Below are 25,312 nucleotides of genomic sequence, written 5' to 3'. Positions count from 1 at the left end.
TTTGTAAAATTCAGAGGGTCTATTGGTGTTGTAAATAGATTGAGTATTAAGTGAGGGTATTATAATATTCCTATTTAGTATTTAATACTCAGTCTTTTAGATGTTGCTATTTTTTCTTTTAAGCAGTTTCTTAGATGAAATTCTTTTAGATGTGGTGGAACATATCTTGTATTATTTGAGTCCACATACTGGGGTATCCTTCGTCTTGCATAAGCTTTTTCCGCTGTTGACCAAAATATTGGTTCGGATTTCTTTTCGGCTATTTTTTCTTTTCGTCTTGCTACTTCTATAGATGTAATGTCATGCATCTCAAGTTCTGCTTGTAAATGGGTTTTGAGTCCCAAGATGTATGACTGAATTAGACGAGATTCTGATAACCCAGGTACTCGTGTTACTAAGGTCTCCCATTCTTGAGTGTATTCATCCACACTTCCTTTTTGTCGTAATTTGATGAGTTTTGAAAAGAATTCTTCTTCCTTTACACCTTGGAATCTTTTGAAGAATGCATCTTTAAATTTTCTCCAGCTAATGACGTGTGTTGTCTTTTCCACCACATATACCAGTTATATGCTTCTCCTTCCATTTTCATGGATGCATGCCTGAGCTTTTCGTCATCGTCATTGATGTCATATATCTCAAAGTATTCTTCTGCTTTATTTATCCATGCAACATTGTTTTTTTCGTTTCCATCGAATTTAGGCATCTCGACCTTTGCCCTTCGCTGGTATGTTGCTACTGGTTGAGCGAAAAAAGGGTGTTGATTGGTGAAGTTATCCCAGAGTTGCTTGTTTGTAAAGGTTGTGTTACTCGCTTCTTGGTGGGGTGTCACTGATTTTTTTGGGGATTCAACTTTGTCATGAGAGTCTGTGGACTTAGTTGAATCTGACGAGATGTGTTCTTGATTCTCTTCACCTTCTTTTAGTAATTGTTCGGGTGTACAATTCGACCTTTTACACAGACTTTTCAGCATTGTTAAGACCTCTCTGATCCCTGCTTTTACCTGGACATGGTAATTTTCCATCTTTATTTCTATCCGATTTGTCGTATCTTGAAGATTTTTTATTTTGTCCGCTTGCTCCCCAAGCTTGATCTCGAATTCATTTAATCTTTCACTGACCTCGTCGTGGTTGTTATTTATCTTATGCTCTGCGTCAACCAATTTTTTTTGGAAATCCGCCATTGTCATTGTCGACATCGAGCGGGTTTGCGAGAGCGTGTATTTATCTGCCAGCGTATGGTTTTTTTAATTAAATTAAATTAATTTAATAATTTAATTTAATTAATAATTTTATTTTTTATTTATTTTTAATTAAATTAAATTAATTCAATAATTTAATTAATTAATAATTTTTTATTTTTTTATATATATAATCAAAAAATATTATTAAATTAATAATAATATATTTTTTGATTAATTAAAAAAAATTAATTAATAAAATTAATGTTATATATCTAATTATAACTATATATAATTATATATATAATTAAAACTACAATTATAACTCATATATGTATTTATATATAACGTATACGTATAAAGTGTAATGGATGGTCACGTCTCACGGAATTTTTAATGGTCACGTTCTTTCTGAATATTCACCCTTCTCGTTTTTTCGGGTTTTTTACGGCAGACACTTGCCCGCACCTTCGAACCACAGAGCCACGCAATAACTCGTAGCCACAACTTCTCGTTTGACAGGCGTGTCGCCCCAGTGGAATATGCGCTGGTCGATAGTGAATGCAGGGGTCGGTAACGGTTGAGTAGTGTGTAATACAGTCGCGGACGGGGAGCTGATCTTTGACCGAGCGTATATCACCGCAGGCGTGGCAAGTAATCGAACAACGGCAGCGGATTATTTCAGACGGCGTAAAAATGGACAGGGCACCGATGGACGAGAGACTGCTTCAAGCGACCAGGGTTTTGTCGGTCATCGACAACACGACATTAAGAGCAGGGAACAACGAACAACGCAAAGGAAAACGAGATGGTGACAATGGCAACGTCAACGAGGATTTTGTGAGGGTATAGACCTGGTGGACAGCAGTCGAAGCGAAAGCTATAGCTAGGAACGAGTGTTAGACGATGGGGAACAATGCAAGGAGTAGTAGGGCGCGCTGACGAATGGAGATGGAGACACAAGAACTTTGATTAGCACGAGTGTGTGGAAGAATGGTCAGATAGTGGAACAACGAACAATAGATGAATGAATTGTGCAACGGATTTCTCCAAAGGACCGAGAGGCTCTGATACCAATGAAGTAAAAAAAACTTCTGATATGCAGAAAATCTGTATAAATATTTTATTAAAAGATGAAATTACAGATGATGTATTTTACAATGGGGTTTCCTGGCTTAAATACTGCCACGGGCACCCTGTTAGGCCCCTATACTACTAGTGTAACCCCTTATTCTTATTAGTATAACCCACTTATTATATTGATGTACCCATGTAGTGCCCATATTGTTACTATTGTGCCCCATAGAAGCCCACTATTGTTATTATTATGCCCTTACATTATTATTGTTATGTCGGCTCTGATTATGTTATAACCCCTTAGACTCCTATATATAGAAAGGAGGTCTTTTCATTTGTATCATCCAAGAATTGTTCATTTATGTAATGTAAAGGAGGTTGCCCCCTCGAAGAGGCTGAATTCTAAGGCGTGGATTTATCTTTTCTATCTTTTCTTGAGCTGGTTTCATAACATTTGGTATCAGAGCTTTGGATTCTAGGGTTTCGCTGCTTCAAACAAGTCATCGTGGAATTTTCACTATAACTTTTTTTTTGTGATGTTTCAGAAGTCGCAAAAAAAACCCATTTGAGAAGAATTGACGCTGAACCTTGGGTCCAAATTTCAGAGATTTTTACGCTAAATTTTCGGAGATATGATCTGAGGAAGTTGGTCTTTTTGCAGACTCCTGAATTACACTCAAAACAGGTGACCTGGGGAAAATCGTCATAACTTTCTTTCTGAGCATCGGATTGAAATTTCATAAGAAGGTACAGAAAGAGGACAGACTGTAGTTTCTGTTTATATATTTTTCAGAGTCAAAGGTTGAAACAGTGACACGTGGCACTTCATACAAGTTCGCTCTACTGAACTAGTCTATAATCAGGTCACTGCGGGAGATTGTGCATAACTCTTTCTTGGAGAATCCAATTTGGATCAGACTTGTGGAATTGGAAAGAGGACACAGAGGGCTACTACAGGTCACAATTTCAGAACTTAAAGATCCGAAAGTACAGAGTTACAGTCGTTTCAAGGTAGAGCTCCTAAAATCAAGAAAAAGCAAGATGAGGAAGTTTGATGGCAAGGATCTGGTAAATTGGATACTTCAGATGGAGCAATATTTTGATATACATGGTGTACAACTGTTACAAAAGGTATGTATTGCATCTTCATATTTAGAACCAGATCAATTTTTATGGTACAAAGGGCTTTGTTCTCGTAAAAAACTTGTTACGTGGTCAATTTTCACGGAGGAAATGATAGCACATTATGAGGATACAAAGAGCAACACCTTCTTTAGAGCAACACCACAAAAATTGGAAAGAGTAAAAGGGCTTTGTGACATAATGGAAAGCAAAATTATGGAAACCAGGAAGCATACCCCTCACAACTATAAAGATGGAAGTGTTGTTTCTCCCAACCTTCCACAACCTACAAGAGTTACACCACAACAATTGGAAGAAAAAAGAGAAAAAGGGCTTTGTTACAATTGTGATAGCAAATGCACTAAAGGTCATAGGTGTGCCGAGAAGAAATTATTTTACATAGAATATGAAGAGGAGGAAGAAAAGGATCAAGAAACATCAAAAGAAGAGGATATACGTCAGGACACCACCCCAGAGAAAGAAGAAATGAATCAGACCATATCTTGTAAAGCATTGGCAAGAATTACCACTCCTCAAACTCTCAAGATAGAAGGACATATCAAGAAGAAAAAGGTGCAAGAAGTGAAAGATCACATCGAGAAAGAAGAAATGAATCCAACCATATCTTGTAAATCAATGGATGAAATTACCACTCCTCAAACTATCAAGATAGAAGGACACATCAAGAAGAAAAATGTTCAAGAAGTGAAAGATCACATCGAGCATCAAGAAATGAATCCAACCATATCTTGTAAAGGACTGGAAGAAATTACCACTCCTCAAAAGATAGAAGGACATATCAAGAAGAAAAAGGTTCAAGCAGAGAAAGATCATATCGAGCATCAACATCAAGTTCTCCAACTTTTAAAGGATAACGTCACTTCGGTGCAAAATCAAATGAAACAACAGGTAGATCAACATCGTAGTGAAAAATGTTTTGATGTAAGTGATTGGGTATTTTTACTGCTACATCTTAAGCAAGCTATTTATGAGAAGGAAATGTTGGCAATACTACATGCACTTAAAAAATGGCGACCTTACCGAATGGGAAGACACTTCAAGGATGGGGATGTGGAAGCATTGTTTTGTGCTATTTATATTATCCAACCAAATTGGATAAACGAAGCAACAGACGAATGGAAGAAGAACGAAGAAGTATGGCCACTTATTCAAAAGTTGCAAAAGATCCCAATTCAAGCAATATTGCCAGAAATTGAAGAGGAAGGAAAAATCATATTGGAACCTGGAGCAGTCACAGAAACAAGAACTCGACAGCTACGAAATCGATCAATTTCAGAGTATCTCATCAAGTGGAAGAACTTACCCGCTGAATATTCCACATGGGAGGACAAGAATTTTATATAGAAGCATCAAGAACTACTCAAGCGTTGAGGACAACGCTTTTTGAAGGAGAGGGGCATGTTAGGCCCCTATACTACTAGTGTAACCCCTTATTGTTATTAGTATAACCCACTTATTATATTGATGTACCCATGTAGTGCCCATATTGTTACTATTGTGCCCCATAGAAGCCCACTATTGTTATTATTATGCCCTTACATTATTATTGTTATGTCGGCTCTGATTATGTTATAACCCCTTAGACTCCTATATATAGAAAGGAGGTCTTTTCATTTGTATCATCCAAGAATTGTTCATTTATGTAATGTAAAGGAGGTTGCCCCCTCGAAGAGGCTGAATTCTAAGGCGTGGATTTATCTTTTCTATCTTTTCTTGAGCTGGTTTCATAGCGCATTATTTCAGACGGCGTAAAAATGGACAGGGCACCGATGGACGAGAGACTGCTTCAAGCGACCAGGGTTTTGTCGGTCATCGACAACACGACATTAAGAGCAGGGAACAACGAACAACGCAAAGGAAAACGAGATGGTGACAATGGCAGCGTCAACGAGGATTTTGTGAGGGTATAGACCTGGTGGACAGCAGTCGAAGCGAAAGCTATAGCTAGGAACGAGTGTTAGACGATGGGGAACGATGCAAGGAGTAGTAGGGCGCGCTGACGAATGGAGATGGAGACACAAGAACTTTGATTAGCACGAGTGTGTGGAAGAATGGTCAGATAGTGGAACAACAAACAATAGATGAATGAATTGTGCAACGGATTTCTCCAAAGGACCGAGAGGCTCTGATACCAATGAAGTAAAAAAAACTTCTGATATGCAGAAAATCTGTATAAATATTTTATTAAAAGATGAAATTACAGATGATGTATTTTACAATGGGGTTTCCTGGCTTAAATACTGCCACGGGCACCCTTTGGGGAAGGGCATGATCTTATGATCGTGCCCCTTCGTCTAATTAATCCTAAAATTATATAATAAATCTAAAATTAAAGACTAACTAATTTTTTACATAACAATCTCCCTCAGAAAAGAAGTTGTGATCACAAGTAATCAAAGAATACCTAATCAAGTGGAAGGACTTACTAGAAGAAGAAGCTTCTTGGGACACAAAAGTGTTTCGTCAATAGAGCCCATCATTACATATGCTTTGAGGACAAAGCATCTTTTCAAGAGGAAGGCAATGTTATGTAAAAATTAATGAGTCTATAATTATTAGTTAATTAGGCAAAGGGTATGATCAAAGATCATGCCCATTCACCAAGAGGCACGAGGCAGTATTTAAGCCAGGATCCTCCAACAATTGTATCCATCATTCAATAATTAATAATATATATTCTTATTTCTATCAATCAATGAATTGTGTGCTTCACAAAGTTTTTGGGACCTTCAGTCATTTTGTCGTCTGGAGTGCACTATATAGTATAGAGACAGTCAGTTTAAATGATTTATGGCCAAGTGGAAATATTTACTTTTGAGATATGATCTAGGTCAATTTTGGTATCCATATGGCCCACCTTTTAATTGTAAAAATGCCCTGACTGTACAGATTTTGAATATGTTAGTAGTCAGAGTGAGAATTTAAAAAAAAAAGGGGCAGAATCAAGAAGAAAAAATAAACTCCAAAAAAGAAGAAGAATATGAACTGTAGAACAGAAGAGATATGAGCATCATTTCAAAAAAACAATAGAGGAGTTAAGAAAATTTGAAATGAATATGACAAAAATTGAATGTGTATATTTCAATATCCCATTATTTCTGACTGATAAGTACTTAAAAGCAAAATAACAAGCACAATACATACCAAAGACTATGTTAACTCTGTCGCATGAGAGTGTCATTATTGCATGCATTAGTGCAGTTGAGGGATGAAAAATATCAAATGTCTGGAATTTTAATTTCTAGTATTGGCATATCTTGATGTCGATTCCAGTTCACAGTAATTGTTAATATTTATGCCATGATTTTTAAGATTTATGCCACATTTGTTTGTGAACATACACTGATAAATCTTAACATATTATCTTTCAAAACCAATGTTTTCTATGACAGTAAAAACTACAATTTAATACGTCATCAAATGTCTTGATATAAAGATGAGGCATGTATTAAAAATAGTTACCAGTCATCTCACTTCAAATACACAGTTATAGGTAGAGTTAGGCTTCGAAAAATATTATATAAATAAAAATCCAATAAAGGAAACAATTTTGAAATACACTAGGAATCATTGGGTGATAAAACCTGAACATCATTTGAGATGAGAGAGAGAGAGAGAAATCTTATACCAACAAATGTAAAATGAATTTAAAAAATGAACTACCTGCAGAGGATGTGACCCATAGGATGCCACGCAAGGTCCCATACTCCACTCTCATGGGCATTGGGTACTTCAACTTGAGGAACTTCATGTCTGCGCAGGAAAGCAATGTTGGTATAATAAGTGGGCAATATCACCAAAACCAGCCTAGGTTAACACATTTGGCATTTTCAGAATTTTCCCTCGCACAAACTCTAATTCTTCCATAACTAAGGTACATAGTACATACAGTATCATCTATCCTATATTCATTGCAGGTCCATGGCAAAGAGGAAAGTGTCTAAATGAGTCTACATCATGTTCTATTATCTGATCCATTAAACTTGCATTAGTGGGTTTTGAATACAAACAGAACTAGTAAAATCATTAATTTTGAGTGAACATAATGTAGCATTTCATGTCATTTGACTTGTCTATAACCATTTAACAATATCATAAATTTGCATTTTCTAAATTTCAATTATTCCAAGATGGAATCTGAATCTTGAATACTTACCCAACAAGCCAGTGAATAATGGCTCCATCATAGCTCCCACTTACGAATAACTCCTCATGGAAAGGATGCCATGCCAATGCTGTTGCAAGCAAAATTAAAAAGACACAAACAGTAAATTGTCAATCAACATCTAATACAGAAAAATAGCACAGAAGTCTACATTGTGGCCTTTCATTAAAAGACACCAGTAAACATGACTATGGCACTGGCAATGAACAAATAACGGATAGCTCACCTGTCCTGTAAAATATAAGCTAACAAGACAGTCATCAAATTGCCATCAACTAAAAATTAGACAAACCCACAAATAACATTTTGAAATGACGAGTAATTCAGTGCATAAATCGCTACAAACAAAGCCCAGATGCCAGTGTCAACTAGAAGCTATGTTGCCAGGAAACATGGGTTCAGGGATGGGTGCATCACTTTTTGAAACAGGGTACATGGGTACATTGGGGGCATATTATAATTTATATATATTACATATTTTATAAATTATAATCAAGCTGACCTTCAGGAAATTCATCATTATCAGTCCCTCAGAGAACATTTCCAGATAACATATTGTCATCCTTCTACCAATCTTTTCATGAACAACACTTTAACTTATATATTTAGTGGACCTACTAACTACATCCCAGTAAACTATGAAGGTTGAGAATAGGGTTTGCACTGAAAATAACACAACCCTTCCAGTATGATTCTACCATATTCAGATAAAAGTACGGTACAACGATCTGGCTGCATTAACCTAGCAATCTTTAAAACCCAACTTCAACTGTAAAAATGTCATTATAGTGAACTGGTTAATTAAGGATGCATTAAACTTATTAAGTTATTTGTAAGCTACTCTTGGGCAGGAGGAGATTATCTTCCATCTGATATATCATATGGATATCCGATACCCAAATCATTTCTCTATCATTTGTTTGATACTGGAATTTTGAACTTCCATGAACTTATTCAACCCAACAACAAGCCATTACGTGGAATGTGAGAAGAAAAGGATTTCTGGACAAAGGAAAAACGTCGTCAAGAACCCCTCATGCACCCATTTTCGGGGTTGACACACCCATTTTGGGGGTTCAGCACAGTGTTGCGAAAATCGTGATTTTTTGCCTGAAACAATTAAATCAGCTGATTAAATCGCCGAACAATTTTTTTTCCAAAAATATCTTGATTTTTGTATTTTTTTAATATTTTATATTTTTTAATATTTTTTTAATTTTGCCGATTTTTTGCCGATTTTATCCCAAATTTTATGATTTTTTCCGATTTCAGACCCTCGCCGAGTTAACCCCGATCGCGATGTTCACAACATTGGTTAAACCAAGTTACCAACACAAAAGAACCCAACCCAAAGATCCAGAGTACTAGGTTCTTATGGGAAGTACCAAGTTCTTTATGGTTCGTTTGAGAGGTACCTATTCCAGCACATAGTTCTTAGGGACGGGAACTCGGGAAGGGTTCAAGAACCCCACCCCCGGGTTCACGAACCTGTGCAACATAGACTAGAAGCATAATCCTCGATACTTCATAGCAATTTCAATCTCCACCAAATGAGCACAACACCACTGATTAAGTAGAAATTGGATTCCAACCCTCTCTTCTTGATCTCCCCCCTTGTTACATAAATTCTTAATACAATTTTAATTAATTGTTTTATTTTATTTTAATTCAATTTTAATATAAATATCATGCTTATTTTAATGAATTTTCTTATTCTAAATATTTAAATTCTTAGTATAATTTTTAAGATTTTAATTAATTAATTTTTTAATAAAAATATTAAACTTATTCTATTGAATATTTTAATATTTTCTATGCAATTTAACCCCTTATAATATTATAAATGAATATTATATATATATATATATATATATATATATATATATATATAAAACGGCTAATTTCCAACCGCTAGTTTATAACTAAATATTATTTAATTAATTCAATAACTAATTCCTAACCTAAGTTGCACGAAACGGGGAAACGCGAATATATATATATATATATGTGCAATCATAAAGCATAAATGATACATTATAATTTATTACACTTAAACATTAAGATTTAATTTACATCACATTTACTCATGAATGATCACATAATGACAATAAAAATATCGGAATATGCAAAAGCAACGTTTATTATATATCCAAATCTCAAAATCAGCCTTTATTTATATTAATACATGAAGTTGCAAGTAGAATAAAGACTATAAGGCTGCAAGAGAGAGATCCAAATCAGGATTTACTGCATCCACATCCCATTCTTTAGAAGGACCACTGTTGTATTGGGAGTCTCCTCCTACATAGTCGAACGACCTTAGTGCTCTTGATTAAATACACGTTTCATACCCTAGTACCCTACATGATCTTGATTATTGGGAGTTTCCCCTGCATAGAGGGCTTGATTCTCTTGATTAAATACAAGTTCCATTCCTTAGTACATGATAAAATCCAATGGAAACATTGCAATCCCCCCAATCCTGAAATCCTGAAAAACAAATAAGTCTGCTGGATTTTGAGTGAGATCTAAAATTCTACTTTCTCCATATGAAATCCAATGAGGGCGAAACCACTCAAACATCCTGAGTCATTTCATGGTAATGTTAAAAATTTAAGTAAAAGGATGAAAATGAAAAATAAACATTACCATGAACTGCATATGCCTCAAACTTCCTGATGAACTGCCTATCAACACTAGGGCAAAAATTCACTTTTATAACTTTAGACACACATCTAGAAGTCACTAACATACCCTAAAAGTAAATTAAAAAACAAATTAAAAATAAAAAAATAAAAAAACACAAGTTAATGAGGAAACGTAGGTCGTACGGCCCTGAAACGCGTTTCCGGCCGTACTGGCCACGTTTCTGTTTCGAGAAACGTGGCAGTACGGCCGGAAACGCGTTTCACAGCCGTACCAAACGCGTTTCCGTGTTTCGTACCCGTTTCTGTACGGAAACGGACCTCTATGCCACGTTTCCTGCAACATAGTTCCTAACAGCTTACTCTGGACCCTAATGCATCCTTGCTAATTATTCTTTAGGATTGATTAATTTTTTCACCTTTGTCCTGAGGATGAACCACATTAGTTGGTTTGAAATGTCGATCAAATCCTAATGATGTGATTAATCCAAAATACATTCTCATTTGGAATATGGATCACAAAAGTCTTAGATCAACCATTGAACATATTTACATATACAACAGAACTTATAAAGGGAGCAGATTCTTCAGGTTTAACTCTCAGCGAATGTTATTCTCCAAGGGTACCCCTGTGTTGTTTATGCAGAGAGAACTAATGAACATGGTTGAGCAATGCCTACCTTCAACCACAAAATGAACCTGTAGGGATATTTATGCCCGATTAAAATGAGAAAAAAAAATGAAAGCAGCACTATTTTGTGTTTGGCCTTCTTACAGCATCATAGGACACCACTGCATAATGAGACAATTATAACAAGAGAACAATATATATTCCACCTCAATAAGCGAAGGACTATGGTAATCTCATTATCATGGGAAATGAAATAATGCACCTACATCTCCATTTATAACTAGCATAACCTAGAAATGAGTAACATTCTATCAAAACAATGTTCATCCTCTACACAAACTAAATGAGGAATATTCCAACCACCCCTTAGAAAATTTGATATCATGTGGCATATGAAGGGTTAGAAACCCATGCAGAATCATAGAACTATACCTATCTAAGAAGAGTTACCCAAGAGTAGTACATGCAAATGCAAATAAAAGAATGTCCTAAGGATATTCTCCACAAACTTAAACACAAGTGAGCATGAATTGAGATTATGAAGCTCTTATTAAAATTAGGGTTAAGATTGAAGAATGTCAAATGAGAAATTTTAAGGTTAAGATTGAAGAATGTCAAATGAGAACTTAGTTAAAACAAGTAAAGTTGTTAAAATCTGAAAGTTCTATGTAGAAATTTAAAAAATTCTTTGCAAAAACTGGAAAGTTTTGTGCAAAAAACTGAATGTAATTGCAGAACATTGAATGTACTTCGCAGAAAACTGAATGGAACTGAATGTACTTAGTAAAAATTTGAATGTACTTTGCAAAAAATTGAATGTACTTTGCAAAAAGTTGAATATACTTTGCAGAAAATTGGATGTTCTATGTTGTTACAATCACTTAAAATGCAGATTTTATCTTCACAACTTTTCAGATCAACAATTGTAGATAAAATATAAACTTAAGAATCATATGAAGACAACCAAGCACAAATATGAGACACTGAGAGTTAGGTACAATGACTAGAGAAAAACCCACAATGGTAAAACCCAAATGATTCCTCTTCTATTAGACTTATTTAATTGTTTAGCAGAGTACAGAGAGAGAGAGAGAGAGAGAGAGAGAAAGAGAATGAGAATGAATAAAGTCACCAATGTCTGATCAACTTGCAGCTGAAGTGCTCTTACTCTTTGCTTGAATATCTCCTCCTTCTCTTGATCAGATCTTGTCCTTCACACTTGCTCCAACACTTCTCTTGCTCTTACTCTTCACTTGTTCTCACACTTCTCTTGCACACACTCAACACTAACTCTTATTTTTCACAAAGAACATGCTACATCAACTCTCACTTGCTCTTACTTAAATAGATGAGAAGGAAAGGAGTTACAAAATGAATTCATGCCTTGAGCCAATAATAGGAGAATCGAATTCCATGAGGGAGGAGTTACTTGACGATAAGTGTAACACATCCTAAGAAAAGAGAGAGATATCCACATGTCTTGAGGAGTTATAATTCGAATTAAGGAGAGAGAGAGTTACTGTTAAAATTGGCAATGAGGGCCAAACTCCATGTGGGTCTTCTTATTTATGGCAGCTGATATTTTTCTTGGATTCCTCTCGTCAACAAGTGTAGGATTGATCTAAAGATCATCCGATTCCGACATGTATTCATAGAGATATGAATTTATTTGTGTTATGTGACAATTCATCACAGTCGACCAGCAACAAAATTACCCCAACCTATCCTCAACGTTTCATCATAAATAGAAGAGGTCTTCAAGTTATTTTGCACACTCACTTCACTCTTGATCTCTCTCCACCTGTTTTGGGTTTTGGTGGCAAGAGAGGTCTAGATGATGAAGCCCTAGACGCAGGAGGAAAGGAGATAGTTTGGCCACAGTCAAGAAGGGTTCTATATGTTGTCTTAATGAAGATATGATGCCCTAGCCGCAGTCCAAACTAGGAGTTGAAGTTGTTGTTCAGATGTGCCCTAATTCGCTATCAAGGAAGGGCTAACACTGCCCTAAACGTAGTCTTAAAGGAAGAGTCATAGCCACAACCTTGGAGGAGCCCTAGCTGCTGTAAAACGTGCCCTAGCCGTAGGTCTTATATGTTGTCCTAAAGGGATTAAATCACAGCGAAGAGAGGCTCCTACAGTGTCCTAAAAGAGGCTCTTCTACGCAACAAGGAGAGGCTTCAATACACTGTCTAAGGGAGCCTCTATACGTTGTCAAATGAAGCTCCAAAAGAGCCCTAGCCGCAATCTTCTATACACAACTAGCCACAGTCCTAGAAGGGAGCTCTAGCCCTAGACGCAGTCAAAGGAAGCCTCAATACGAAACCTAAATGAACCCCTAATCCGCAGTCAGAAAGAGGCTCCATACACAGTCCTAAAGGATGTGAATTAGTTGTTGTTCAAGAAAGGAGACTTAGCCACATCTTAGCCGTAGTGATGAAGCCTAGCCGCAGTTGAAGGGAGAAACCTTTACAGTTGTCTTATGAGGAGGACCTATACGCTGTCAAAAGAGGTTCTAACCAGCAGTTAAGGAGGGCTCTACTTAGAGGAACTATAAACCACAGTAAAGGAAGGCTTCACAGTTATGAAGAGGTCCTAAGCTACATCAAAGAGAGACCCCAATCCATAGATGGGAAGAAGCCTTAACAGCATATCAAGACTTGAAGGGTCGGCATAGTATTTCAGTAGCAGCATGATGATGACAGTGTTGTGATTGAGACTGTTCCTAAGCATTGTTTATAAGGTTGGTAAACTACAGTCATATTACATTAATGAAATATGTCCTAGACCAAAGTTCAAATCATCATATTCAGATTGAGTCAAGTCCTTGTAGGACTTATACTGCTGCATTGATATTATTTGTTTATTGAAGAGCAAAGGCGATACTTGTTGTTGGGCTAAGCCACGGGCCATAGCCATGGCCCAGCAGCAAAGATTGTTCTCAATATTGACTTGAAAGCGTGACAGTAGTGGAGCTACACCTTGAAGCCCTGCATTGGTAATTGTGTGAAGGAAGAGAATTGAATATTGATACCCTATCTCATAAAGCAGTGACAGTCAGTGCAGCAAAAAGACATCAGCATTTTGGAAGATGCCTTGGGTTAATATTTCTATGTTCTGAGGAATCTCATATTTATATATTTGTACTATCTCTCTCTTTATCGAACTATTGAAGAATATAAGAAGATTTGATCAAGGGTTTCCCCACATTGGGGTTTGTCCCTGGCTGGTGCCACATCTTGTGTCCTCTTGTCTTAGCTTGTCTTATGTTGTTTATGTTTATGTTCTATCTGCACTTTACTATCATGCTGATGTGATTGCTATTGACATTGGGCTAATATGTAAAATTGAAGTAAATTGCGCTAAGCATAGAAGATACCTAAGATTAATAGTTACACTAAGACACGACAAAATATTTGGTGAGTTACAAATTGAATTGAAAGAAAGAATTACAAGTGCATTTAATGAGGAAGAGTTACACTTTTGCCATACAATGAACTAGTGAGGGAGAGTTACAATCTCTTAAGTGTGGAGTTACTATTTTATTCCAAGAGAGAGTTTCAATTTTCCAAGTAAAAGATTTTCAATTTAATTTACTTGTTTCATGACAGAATTCGTTCTTATTAATCCATTAAAGGTGAATGACTTTAGACTATTTTATAAATAATAGTATCATAATAATAATAATACTAGTAAGGATAAAATATCAATTCTTGACGTGTATAATCATGATTGATTTTATTTTAAAATGGATTCCATATGTCGAGATCATCCTTGATCATTTAGACATGACTTTCTATTTTTGAAAAGTCACTTCCAAATTTAGATGTGACTTACTATTTTTGGAAAGTCATATTAAAATTGTTAGAAATGAAATTTTATTATAGGTGGTTCAAACAGAACTGAAAGATATGATTTCTTCTAGGAGAAATCCATCGCTGAGTTGTCAAATTTTAACAAAAGTGAGCATGAATTGAGAATGGGAAGATCTTCTCAAAATTAGGGTTAAGCTTTGAAGAAAATCAAATGAAAACTTAGTTAAGACAACTAAGTTAATGGACTGCCAAAGCATATCAAGGAGGTCCCAATAAACAAACAAGAGACTAATAAATTTATAAAATACTAGCTCTTGTCAAAAGCAAGAAGCCTAAGATTATCTTGTAGTATTGATCCAAAATGGATCACTGTAATTTTTCACATTTTTCAGTACTTTCTAGGGTGAAGAACTAAGATACCGGAAACGGCTCCCTGGCAGGCAAAAACGCCGTTTTACGTATCAGAAACGTATTTACCCCAGAAACGGTGAAAAAACGGCTGAAAAACGTTTTTTTTGGTTTGGAAACGTATCGAATTTTTTTTGCCGTTTTTCAGGCGTTTTCAGGGAAAAAACCTCCCGTTTAAAAAAATTTGATACGTTTCAGAGAAACTTAAAACGTAATTCTGCTACTGGCATGGTAATTCTGCTGTCGAATCCATAGTCACAGTTTTACTGTTTTAAATTTTTAATAGCTTTTCTCGGGTTTTCATAAAAATAAGTTTGGGATTTATAATTTTATATGCATCATATTTTGACCCGATCCTATGGCCCGATTCAAAAACCTATGGCCCGGAAATTTCAAGTGCTGGAAATTTCCTTTGAGCAATATTAAAGTGACTAATAAACAGTGAAAAGAAAGTCGAAAGACCTGTTGATACTATTTATAATTTTATCCATGTCCTTGTCAAACTTGACATTACTCTGACGTCAGAAAGATGTTACCTAACTTAAGAGTTTACGTGATTGATACAATGATAAGTGATGTTGGCATTAGTGTACACTGTATATGAATGACTGTTTTGTATTCACTAGTTTTTTTTACCAAACTTCATATTGTTCCTTGAATTTCTTGTTCCTTGTTCATACTCTTCGAACATGACAAGGTATATGGCTTGGGAACCTGAGTATGGCTCATTGAACCAAGATCTCCTTATAACAGAAGTTCTCTGGATCACAATCCTGCAGACAAAATATCTCTTCATGGGTGATTTACAAAGCAAGTTTTCCAGAATGCTTTGTGTTGAAGACTAAAAAACATAACATGCATCCCAAGAAATACACTTGTGACTTCAATGAAGAACTTTAGTTTTACGGTTTACCTATAAAATAAGCTCAGAATTTAGAAATAGTTATCATTAAAAATTTAAAACCAGTGCACCAGTACCACAAACAGAATGCAATGGAGGCCTCTTAGCTCAGGAGTCAGCACTTGTGAAAGACAATACAGTATTATGGGCATTCATAATTACTTATCAGACCCTCCCTGAATTCATATATAATTACCTATAATTACCTATAATTACCTATAATTTAGATTCTGAAATATGAATGGTAATATGAATTTTTTATTTTTAATATATATATATATATATATATTTTAAATTTTTATATATTTATTATGTGCCGTTTCCTGCCGTATCGTATCCAGATTTTTTGAAAATTTGCCGTATCCGTTTCAAACCCCGTACCCGTATCCGTTCCCGTATCCGTTTTCTGGTAACTTAGGTGAAGAATCCTGGTTATGGACTTGAAGAATCATAGTTGACTTGAAGGGCATTTTTAGGACTAATCCTAAAGCCCACTAAGCAAGGCCAAAATCAAAAAAGCACTCTTCAAGGCTGAAAAAAGTCACCATCAACATACCAAATGGCCCCACAAAGTATCAATCCTAGCTTCTAAACAAGCCAACATGTAAAAAAACATAGTTCATAGGAAAGACTTGTGCCCTTCAAAAGTTGTAATGTCAATTTCACCACCACAGTACCAAGTAGATGTCATTTCAGCTCTCATTACTCAAATATGTGCAACTCTTGACATGTGGACTTTCAATAAAATTCTAGACATCCCAAACACTAATCCTAATCAGGCATTTGGAACGACCAAAAGTTGTATACGCAGTAGAAATATTTAAAATACTTCGAAGACGAAGACATCCATTATAAGACAGTGATTGTAAATTGTATATTGTATTAAAGAATTGTTGTAGGATGATACAGATGAGAATGAGGGTCCTGTATATATAGCCAGGTAAGTATCATTTCCCGAAAAATCATGTCTGTAGAGACATACCTCTTGGTTTACTAATTATTATTTAATTATATATTATTATAATTATTATTTTTATCTATTTTTATATAATTTATGTTCATAACATTGCCTTCCCCTTCAAAAAGCTTTGTCCTCAAAGCTTGTTGATGAAAGGGGCTTGATCTCTTTGCTTGCTACAAGTGTCTCCTCGTCTCGGGACAGTCATCTTTGTCGATACAAGTTGGTATGATCCTTGGAAAGATATATAAAATTGTCGTACTGAGAACAGATCAATAAAAATGTATATGATGATTTGAATGTACAAAATTCATTATGCTAACTAAATTTTAACATTCAAGTTTGTAGCGAAACGCATGAATTTTGACGACAACAATGTTAACGAAGTTTGACGGCCAAAAGTCGGGATCAGAAGTGACTTTGATACTAATGTAACGACCAAAAGTCGTATACGCAGCGGAAATATTTAAAATACTTCGAAGACAAAGACATCCATAGTAGGACAGTGATTGTAAATTGTATATTGTATTAAAGAATTGATGTAGGATGATACAAATCAGAATGAGGGTCTTGTATATATAGTCAGGTAAGTACCCTTTCACGAAGAGTCGTGTTTGTAGAGGCATGCAGACATGCCTCTCTGTTTAACTAATTATTATTTAATTATATATTATTATGATTATTATTTATTATCTATTTTTACATAATTTATGTTCATAATAGAGTTGGAGAATTTTAAGTGCATAATTTATCTGATTGTATCACTATATAATTTATCATCTAATTTGGTACTCTGAGTCAAAAATTTAGAGCTAGAATTGTACGGCCCATTTTAGGGACAAATCCTATTTGGTGTAATGTCCTCTTCTAATTAAATTGCCCAAGGAAGGACGTAAAAGCCTATTTAACCCCATAGGCTATAGTGATTTCTAAATGGGAAACCCATTATTTGATGTTAATTGGGTAACATTAGAAAATTGATGTAAATGGAGGGAAACTTGCAATAAAAGTTGAATTTGGGGCAAATGGAGGGAAACTTAGCCACTCAAATTAAAATTAGGAGGGGAAACCCCAAAGGGGATCTATAAAAAGGATAAAGGAGATTCATTTGGATCATAATGGAATGTGGTGGATGGTTTTGCTGAATTTGCACTATGGTCGGTCTTCATAATGTATTTTTCTTCACTTGATGTAAAGATATTTATCACGGTAAAGCATATATTTATAAATGCTTGAGTCAAAGGAAAATTTATTTTGAGTCAAATTCCCACTACAACTTTTAAAATATGTAAATTTGAATTTTTGAAATGCAATTTTTGGCTCCAAAAGTGACAAGTTGGCTTCCCTCCAAGTCAAGTCGGCCTTGGACAAGAGACACATCCATTCACCCCAGACAGACCACTGTATAAAGATAACTTAAGTTCCTCATTTGGGTAATTTGCATTACTCTCTCAAGACAGTTTATGGGCAAGTGAGCGAAGGAAAAGGACAAAGGACGCAGAAGAAGGCCGAAGTTTCTCTCCCCTCTCTCTATCCACATACACGTGTAAAGGAATCTCTCTCTCTGTGATTCGCAGTTTCTGGGGCAACTGTTGCAAGGGGGCCGAAACATTTTGGATCACTGGGGCAACTATTGTAGGGCCGAAATTCTAGCAACTAGCTATTTCAGGAGGGTCAAAATTCTAGAAGCGTGGGATCAAGAGAAAAGTGCAAGATCAATTTGGGTGACTTGACTTCGAGGAGAAGACCAGGTTTGACCATAGGTCTAGGTGTGTCTCTCATTGAACAAGAAGAATTTCTCTATTGAAAAGGTTGTTGGGTTTTTTCCCGTGGCGGGGTTTCCCAAGATAAATCTTGTCTCTCTTTTGCGTATTGTGATCTCTATTTTTTTACTGTTTTATTATTGAATTTCTGAAATATAATTGTTGAATGATATATTGAAATAAGTTAAAAAGAGGATCTACATCAAAAGTAATTACAAGAATTTCAAAAATATTGTGCTAACCCTAATTGCACTAGAAAATCAACATGTTATCAAAGCCTTAGTGAATGAAGGACGAAACGTTGAGATCACTTTGACAAAACCCTAGAAAGCATTCAATTCAAGTTCTTGTAGAATGGTTTCGATGGCTACATCTATGAAATTCGAAAACAAGCTAGAGGGAGCATAACACTTTAGAGCATGGAAAGTTAGAATTAACATTTTTCTTTGTCAATAACAAGGTTTTGGATATCGTTACAGGGAAGGTTATTGAACCAGAAAATGATGCAGGAAAAGAAAAGTTCAAGGAAGAAGATATCAATGCTATGAGCATCATAATAGACTCCATCTTCTGCAAGAAAAGGAAAGTTAAAGGAAGATGATATCGATGCTTCGAGCATCATAATAGACTCCATTGGGGATCATTTGGTTCCCTATATTGCAAAGCATGATACCTTCAAGAAAATGTATGATGCCCTAATAAATCTCTACCCTATAAAGAATGTTGGTCAGTACAAGAGTTTAAAGAATGAGCTCCAAAAAACAAAGATGACAAATGACGACATTGTAGCTTCATACTTTGCGAGAATTTCGCAAATAAGAGATCAAATTCAAACTATTGGAAAATCAGTTCCTGATCAAGAACTTGTGACTACAGCACTCAATGTTCTCCCTATATCATGGGATACATTTGCAATAGGATGAGCAATTGGAAAGAATCTCCTTCATTTGAACAATTATGCACATCCTGTGCTCAAGAAGAAGCAAGATTGATGACTAGAGATTGTCAAGATGAAGAAGTTCAAGCCCTTGCAACTCGTTTCAAGAACAAGGGAAGCAAGAAGTTTTAACCTTCACATAAGAAGGCAAGAAAGGGATCTTCTTCCTCGAAGAAGAGAGACTTATCAAAGATACAATGCTATGGTTGTCAAAAATATGGACATTTCAAGAGAGATAGTCCTAATATGGCTAACAAGAAAAGACAAGGGAAACAACATGCTTCCGCTACAGAAGTTGAAGAAGATGAAAAACCGTAGAAGTCCAAACGTGAAAAAGACTTTTTCCACTATTCTACTTTGATAGGTTCCTTTGCAAATGATGATGACATGTAACTGGTAGATAATGGAGCATCAAGACACATGATTGGAGAGTGTGGAAATTTTTCAAGCATAATAGAAAAGAAGTTGTCTCAAAGGGTTGAATTGGGAGACAATAATAACCATGCAGTCAAAGTAGTTGGAAAGGCATCCGTTGAGCTAGAATCTAGTAACAATGTTCATCTCAGCAATGTCCTTTATGTACCAGACTGGAAAAAGAATCTTGACTTTGTTTCATATTTAGAAAAAAAAGGAAGAAAGGGTTTCTTTTGTGGATGGAAAAGTACTTGTGTGGTCAAAGGGCTCTAGTATAAATGATACCAAGGTTATTGGGATTCATGATGGAAGCTTGTATTGACTCGTGAGTTAATCAGACCGAGCATTAGTACATGATCAATTAGATCCAAGTGAGTTATGACACCGAAGGTATGGACATCTTCATTTTAGAGCATTACCTTAGCTAAGTGAAATAGTGCCAAGGGCTCCTAAACTACAAATAAAGAACGATGGTGTATGCAAAGAGTGTGCTCTTGGGAAGAACATCAAGAAAGCATTTCCAAATAGTGACAACAAATCTCAGAAAGCTTTGGACATGATTCATTCTGATGTATGTGCTCCAATGCCCGTAAAATCGCTTGGTGATTCCTTGTATTATATGACATTTATTGATGACTTCTCCTGTAAGACATGGATATATCTCTTGAAGACAAAAGATGAGGTATTTGACAAGTTCAAGGAATTCAAAGCTTAAGTGGAAAACTTGACAGGTAAAAAGACCAAGAAACTAAGATCTGACAAAGGAGGAGAATACACCTGAAAGGAGCTTGGTGTTTTTTGCAAGTAGGTTGGAATTAAGAGGGAGCTAATTGTCCCCCATAATCCACAACAAAATGGTGTAGCAAAATGAAAGAACAGATCCATTGAAGAATCTATCAAAGTCATGATGCATGATTTGGACTTGTCGTTGTTCTTATGGGGCGAAGCATCACAGACAGTTGTGTACATTCAAAATCGAAGTTCGCATAAAGTTCTGGAATGTATCACTCTTGAAGAAGCCTTCTCTAGAAGGAAGCCAGAAGTCAGGCACATGAGAATCTTTGGTTGTCCTGTAAATATTCATGTTAGTAAGGATAAGAGGAACAAGCTTGAGCCTTCAGGAAAAAAAGGCATATTTGTTGGATATAGTGAATCTTCAAAAGTCCACAGAATATATATTCCAGAACAACAATAGATTGAGACCAGCTGAGATGTCATCTGTTACCCACCACTTGTGGGTAGTATGCATAGGAGAAAAAAAAAATCTCCTAGAGGGTCCTCAACCAACAGCCCCCAGATAGCTCCATGTGCCACTTTCTCCGCCACCTAAGCCAGCCATGTGGTCCCTTGTCCATCCGTTATGAATGTATGTTTGAAGGTGGGCCTTCTGACCCCAAAGTTATGACTTTTCATTGGTTTGGTTGAGTAATTTTGTTTACTTCTCATGGGCATTTTTGGGCATGGATTGGTGGGGGGATTCGGCAGCAAGAGTGGGTTAGGTTTGTATTCTTGTCTCCATTGCCCGATTTCGTGGTTACCCTTGTATCCTAGTCCCATGGGATCTCCTTTACTGGCCATTGGCTTTAGGGCTAGCACTACATGGGAAATCCAGATTTTGGTAGTGGGGTCCCGCTTCCCGACTCAATACACATCACACCCCCCTTCCACTCATTTTAACCCCATTCATCATTTTTAGCCTCCCCATCCCCTTGTCCACACCTTGATTCAAGCCTGGAACGATGCCTCAAAGGTTGATGCAGCTAAAAAGAAAAAGAAAAGCATAATTTTGTCACTCTCAATAGAAAATGTACCACAAAATGCAAAAGATGGTTGGGACGTACAAATTTAGCACGTGGGAAAGAGCCAAACATGAGCTCTACCCTTTTTCCATGGTCATCACCTTGGTTCCTATGGGCCCTGGATGAGCCCCCTTTATCATTAAGGAACCCATGATCGTCCCAACCCCTCGTGGGCGATGAACTGCCCCACTTTAAGGGGGTACCCACTACTACATATTACACATCATGCTCTCATCCCGTGAAGCCCTGAGCAATTATAGAGAAAAATCAATCAAAGGCAAAGTCCATATGAAGAAGGGTGGAAAAACAAAGGTCGAGGTAACTCATGTACCACAATTTGCTCCCTCCTACACTCATACACCTAAGTGTGGGCTTCCCTTATTTTAGCTACCCTTGCACCTTGACATGTGGTTTGGATGGATCCCCTGATCCCCACTCCATTCCATTATTATATCATTTTCCACCTACCACTTGAGGGATGTACCATGGACATGTCACCCCCTTTAGAGGTTGAAACCACCTAATAGGGTCCTTGGCTAACCCCCTATTGAGCTTGGAGACACTTGTACATGCCAAAACCCACTATGGAAGGGCATGCCACCATGAAGTGCCCCATTGATCCCATGAATTTTATTCTAATGACTTATTGTATTGGAGGACAAAGGGACATGTTGGCTCTTATGCAGGATTGCAGGTGGGTCTTCATTTGGGGCTTGGTCTTCCTATATGGGGTCCTAGCCCTCCAGAGGGACACATTGGCACTTGTAGGGTGAGCGTTGAGAGCCATGGGCCTCCACCATAGCAGATATTACTTCATGGATCCCCAGCAGCACTCATCAATTGCTCGTGTTCCACCCTTAGGATGATGATGATGCATTTGGTTCACCATGCCCAGTCGGCTTCACAGTTGCACCATACACTTGCACAAGTTCCAAGGTCCAGAGGATGTCTCCTGCTACAGAGGGAGGGCCTATGTCATCACTCCAGCCCTTACAAATGGTATACAAGCATATTCGATCCATTTGGAGACCCACGAGGACATCCTTGTGCCCCCACACCCACTTGCGAACACCACAGATTCTTGTTTGGAAAACAAGGGGACAACCCGTTGTCCAATATGTTTGGAATCCATTTCTACATCATTGCACCCCTTTGACTTCATTAGGCCTCCTTAAAGGCCCAATGACCCACTTTGTTGATCATTCGACACTCTTGAAAGGCTTATCTTTACATTACTAGGCTATTTGGTGGGTTTGTCACCAAAAGTATTGTTTTTATGCACATTATTTTATTTTAGGGGCTTAATTTGGCCAATTTAGCTAAATCGAGTTCAATAAAGAGTGTATAAATACAAGTGAGATGATTCATTTTGATCATCATCACTTGGATTGGATTATTTACTCTTGTGAGATTTTCACTATCCCATTTGGAGGAGGAGTTTGGATGTTATGGATGAATTTTGATGATTGGATGTGTTTATAACTTTATCTTATCTTCGAGCTTCATTATTGGCATAATATGATGATTGTATATACTTTTTTGCACATGTAAGTAATCTTTTCATGTTAATTATTGTTATTTACTTTGTCACATGAATGCTGCTAGGATTTTCACTATAAAAGTCTAAAATTTACTACTTTCTAGTACGAAGTTGTGGGAATTTTGATCTTTTATAGCGTTGCATCATTGCATGTGCCATGTGTGAATGGGTGAATGTTCCTAGAGATTATTTTTTCAAACTACATCTTGATAAGTCATCAATTATTGGATATCGAAGTATAAAGATCTCAAGTAGTTGCTCTCATGCCCTAATGCCATGCGAAGTTGCTTGATGACCTCCTTAATTGGGTAAAGCCTCTTACAAACCATAAATTCTCCTGACTCCATCTCTCCCAAAGGGCAAGGCACTAATCCTTCCATAGGTGATCACTTTAAAAAGCATATTTTTCTTACCTCCCCTTTTCTTTCTAGGCCTAGCCTCAATAGATCATCTAAGGAATCATTTATCTCACATTCTAGCCATCAAAAGACTTTGATCTCTTGTCCACTACTGCGTTGGGGTTTCCTCTAGAGGCCCTCCAAATTTCACAAAATTCTGACAAAGGGATCTCGAGAAATTGCAAGCCTCATTTGGGTCATTGCATTCCATTCCAAGAAGATTTGTCCATTGATCCTCTTCTCTTCCACAATTAGGTCAAGCCCTTCCTTGAGTGACCAATTCCACTTACTTGACCTAATTTTGGGTCCACTTGGTCTTGTGTGGTCCCGCAACTTTATAACTCCAATTCCACAAAGATCACATAAAGACCAAGTCTTCATAAGGATTTCTAGGCTTAGGAAACATCCCTTCAAGATACATTCCCAAACCCTAGCCTCAAGAATCCTTTTAGCCCTTACTAGAGAGCCTACCACGTTGCTTTCCAAGCAAGAAAGCCATACAATTGAGTCTCTCTTGTGAATAGGCCTTAGGAATCACTCTTTATCTATTCATAGATCCATTCTTCCTAGTGATTCCTCTTATACCGAGTCTCCTCCCATCGGTGAAAGTCCATAAAGAGCAAGGAGCCTTAGCTAAGGTGACAATGGGCTATCATTCCATTGTTGCCCTTGACCTAGTTGTTGCTCTATAAGAAGTCTCTGTAGATTCCTTGGAAGAAGTTAAGCAAAAAGCCTCAACAAAAGAGTATTCAAGTTCTACGGAATGTATAGGAAGGCCAGAAGGGCCTAAAGATCCAGCAGAACCAGTTATAGTTCCAGACATCAAGAAGAGACCAACATAGCTTAGATCCACACTAGAACAGGCAGAAGGACATGCAGTTCCTAGTGGCACATCTAGAGAGGTAAATGTTGATTTCGGGTAGCATTGGATGTGCTCTAGCCTTGAAATTTGGTGGAAAGGCTACGACACATGAGATCTCCAAGACCCAGAAATCGTTTGGAGAAATTCCACCCTGATGAGTTGTTATTAAAATAATTAATATTTTTAATGGGTTCCTAAGTCTAAACTTAGGAAAATAAAAATATTAATGGCTAATAATAAAGATAAGGGTGAGAAACTTCTAAGAGACGAGGATCAAGTCTGCTTTAATCTTAGTCGTTGATTAGAGACTTAATGTCAGTCGTTGATCCATCAACAGGAAAAGTATAAGAGAAGACTTAAGGATCATTTGGAGACACACCGGCAGATACTCAGTATCCCAAAGAAAATCAATTCTCAAAGAGAATGAGATCGATTTTAGAGGGAGAGTTGCAGGGTGGAGGAAGAGGAGGGCATCAACAGCAGTCAGTGTCTGAGGAGGAGGTGACGCAGGGGCATTGAGAGGCAATGCAGAGGAAGACATAGTCCAAGAGAGATGCAACTCTCACGCAGGCTAACGCAGAGGGACGTAGAAGTGACGCAGTAGTGGGAGAAGGGTCTCTAGGGTGTTAAAACATTTCCAAGGGAAAGTCTCAGGTGTTTTCTCTCAGTTTCTCTGTAAAAG

General features: G+C 36.8%; 1 protein-coding gene across 2 annotated transcripts in view; it reads right to left on the bottom strand.

Moving 5' to 3' along the window:
- Positions 1-25,312, bottom strand: part of FY (Transducin/WD40 repeat-like superfamily protein) — a 218,185-nt gene that overhangs the window by 37,076 nt on the left and 155,797 nt on the right. For both annotated transcript variants that reach the window (XM_089457892.1, XM_089457893.1), the window contains exons 15-16: positions 7,554-7,632; positions 7,061-7,150 (exon numbers count right to left, since the gene is read on the bottom strand). In XM_089457892.1, the coding sequence (XP_089314018.1) occupies positions 7,061-7,150; positions 7,554-7,632 (169 nt within the window). The remainder of the gene's footprint in view (positions 1-7,060; positions 7,151-7,553; positions 7,633-25,312) is intronic.

This window comes from Pinus tabuliformis, chromosome 7 (genome assembly GCF_031772625.1).
Source record: "Pinus tabuliformis cultivar Carrire ecotype Pingquan chromosome 7, CPIR1, whole genome shotgun sequence".
Lineage (NCBI taxonomy): Eukaryota > Viridiplantae > Streptophyta > Pinopsida > Pinales > Pinaceae > Pinus > Pinus tabuliformis.
This window is presented reverse-complemented; position numbering and strand designations above follow the sequence as displayed.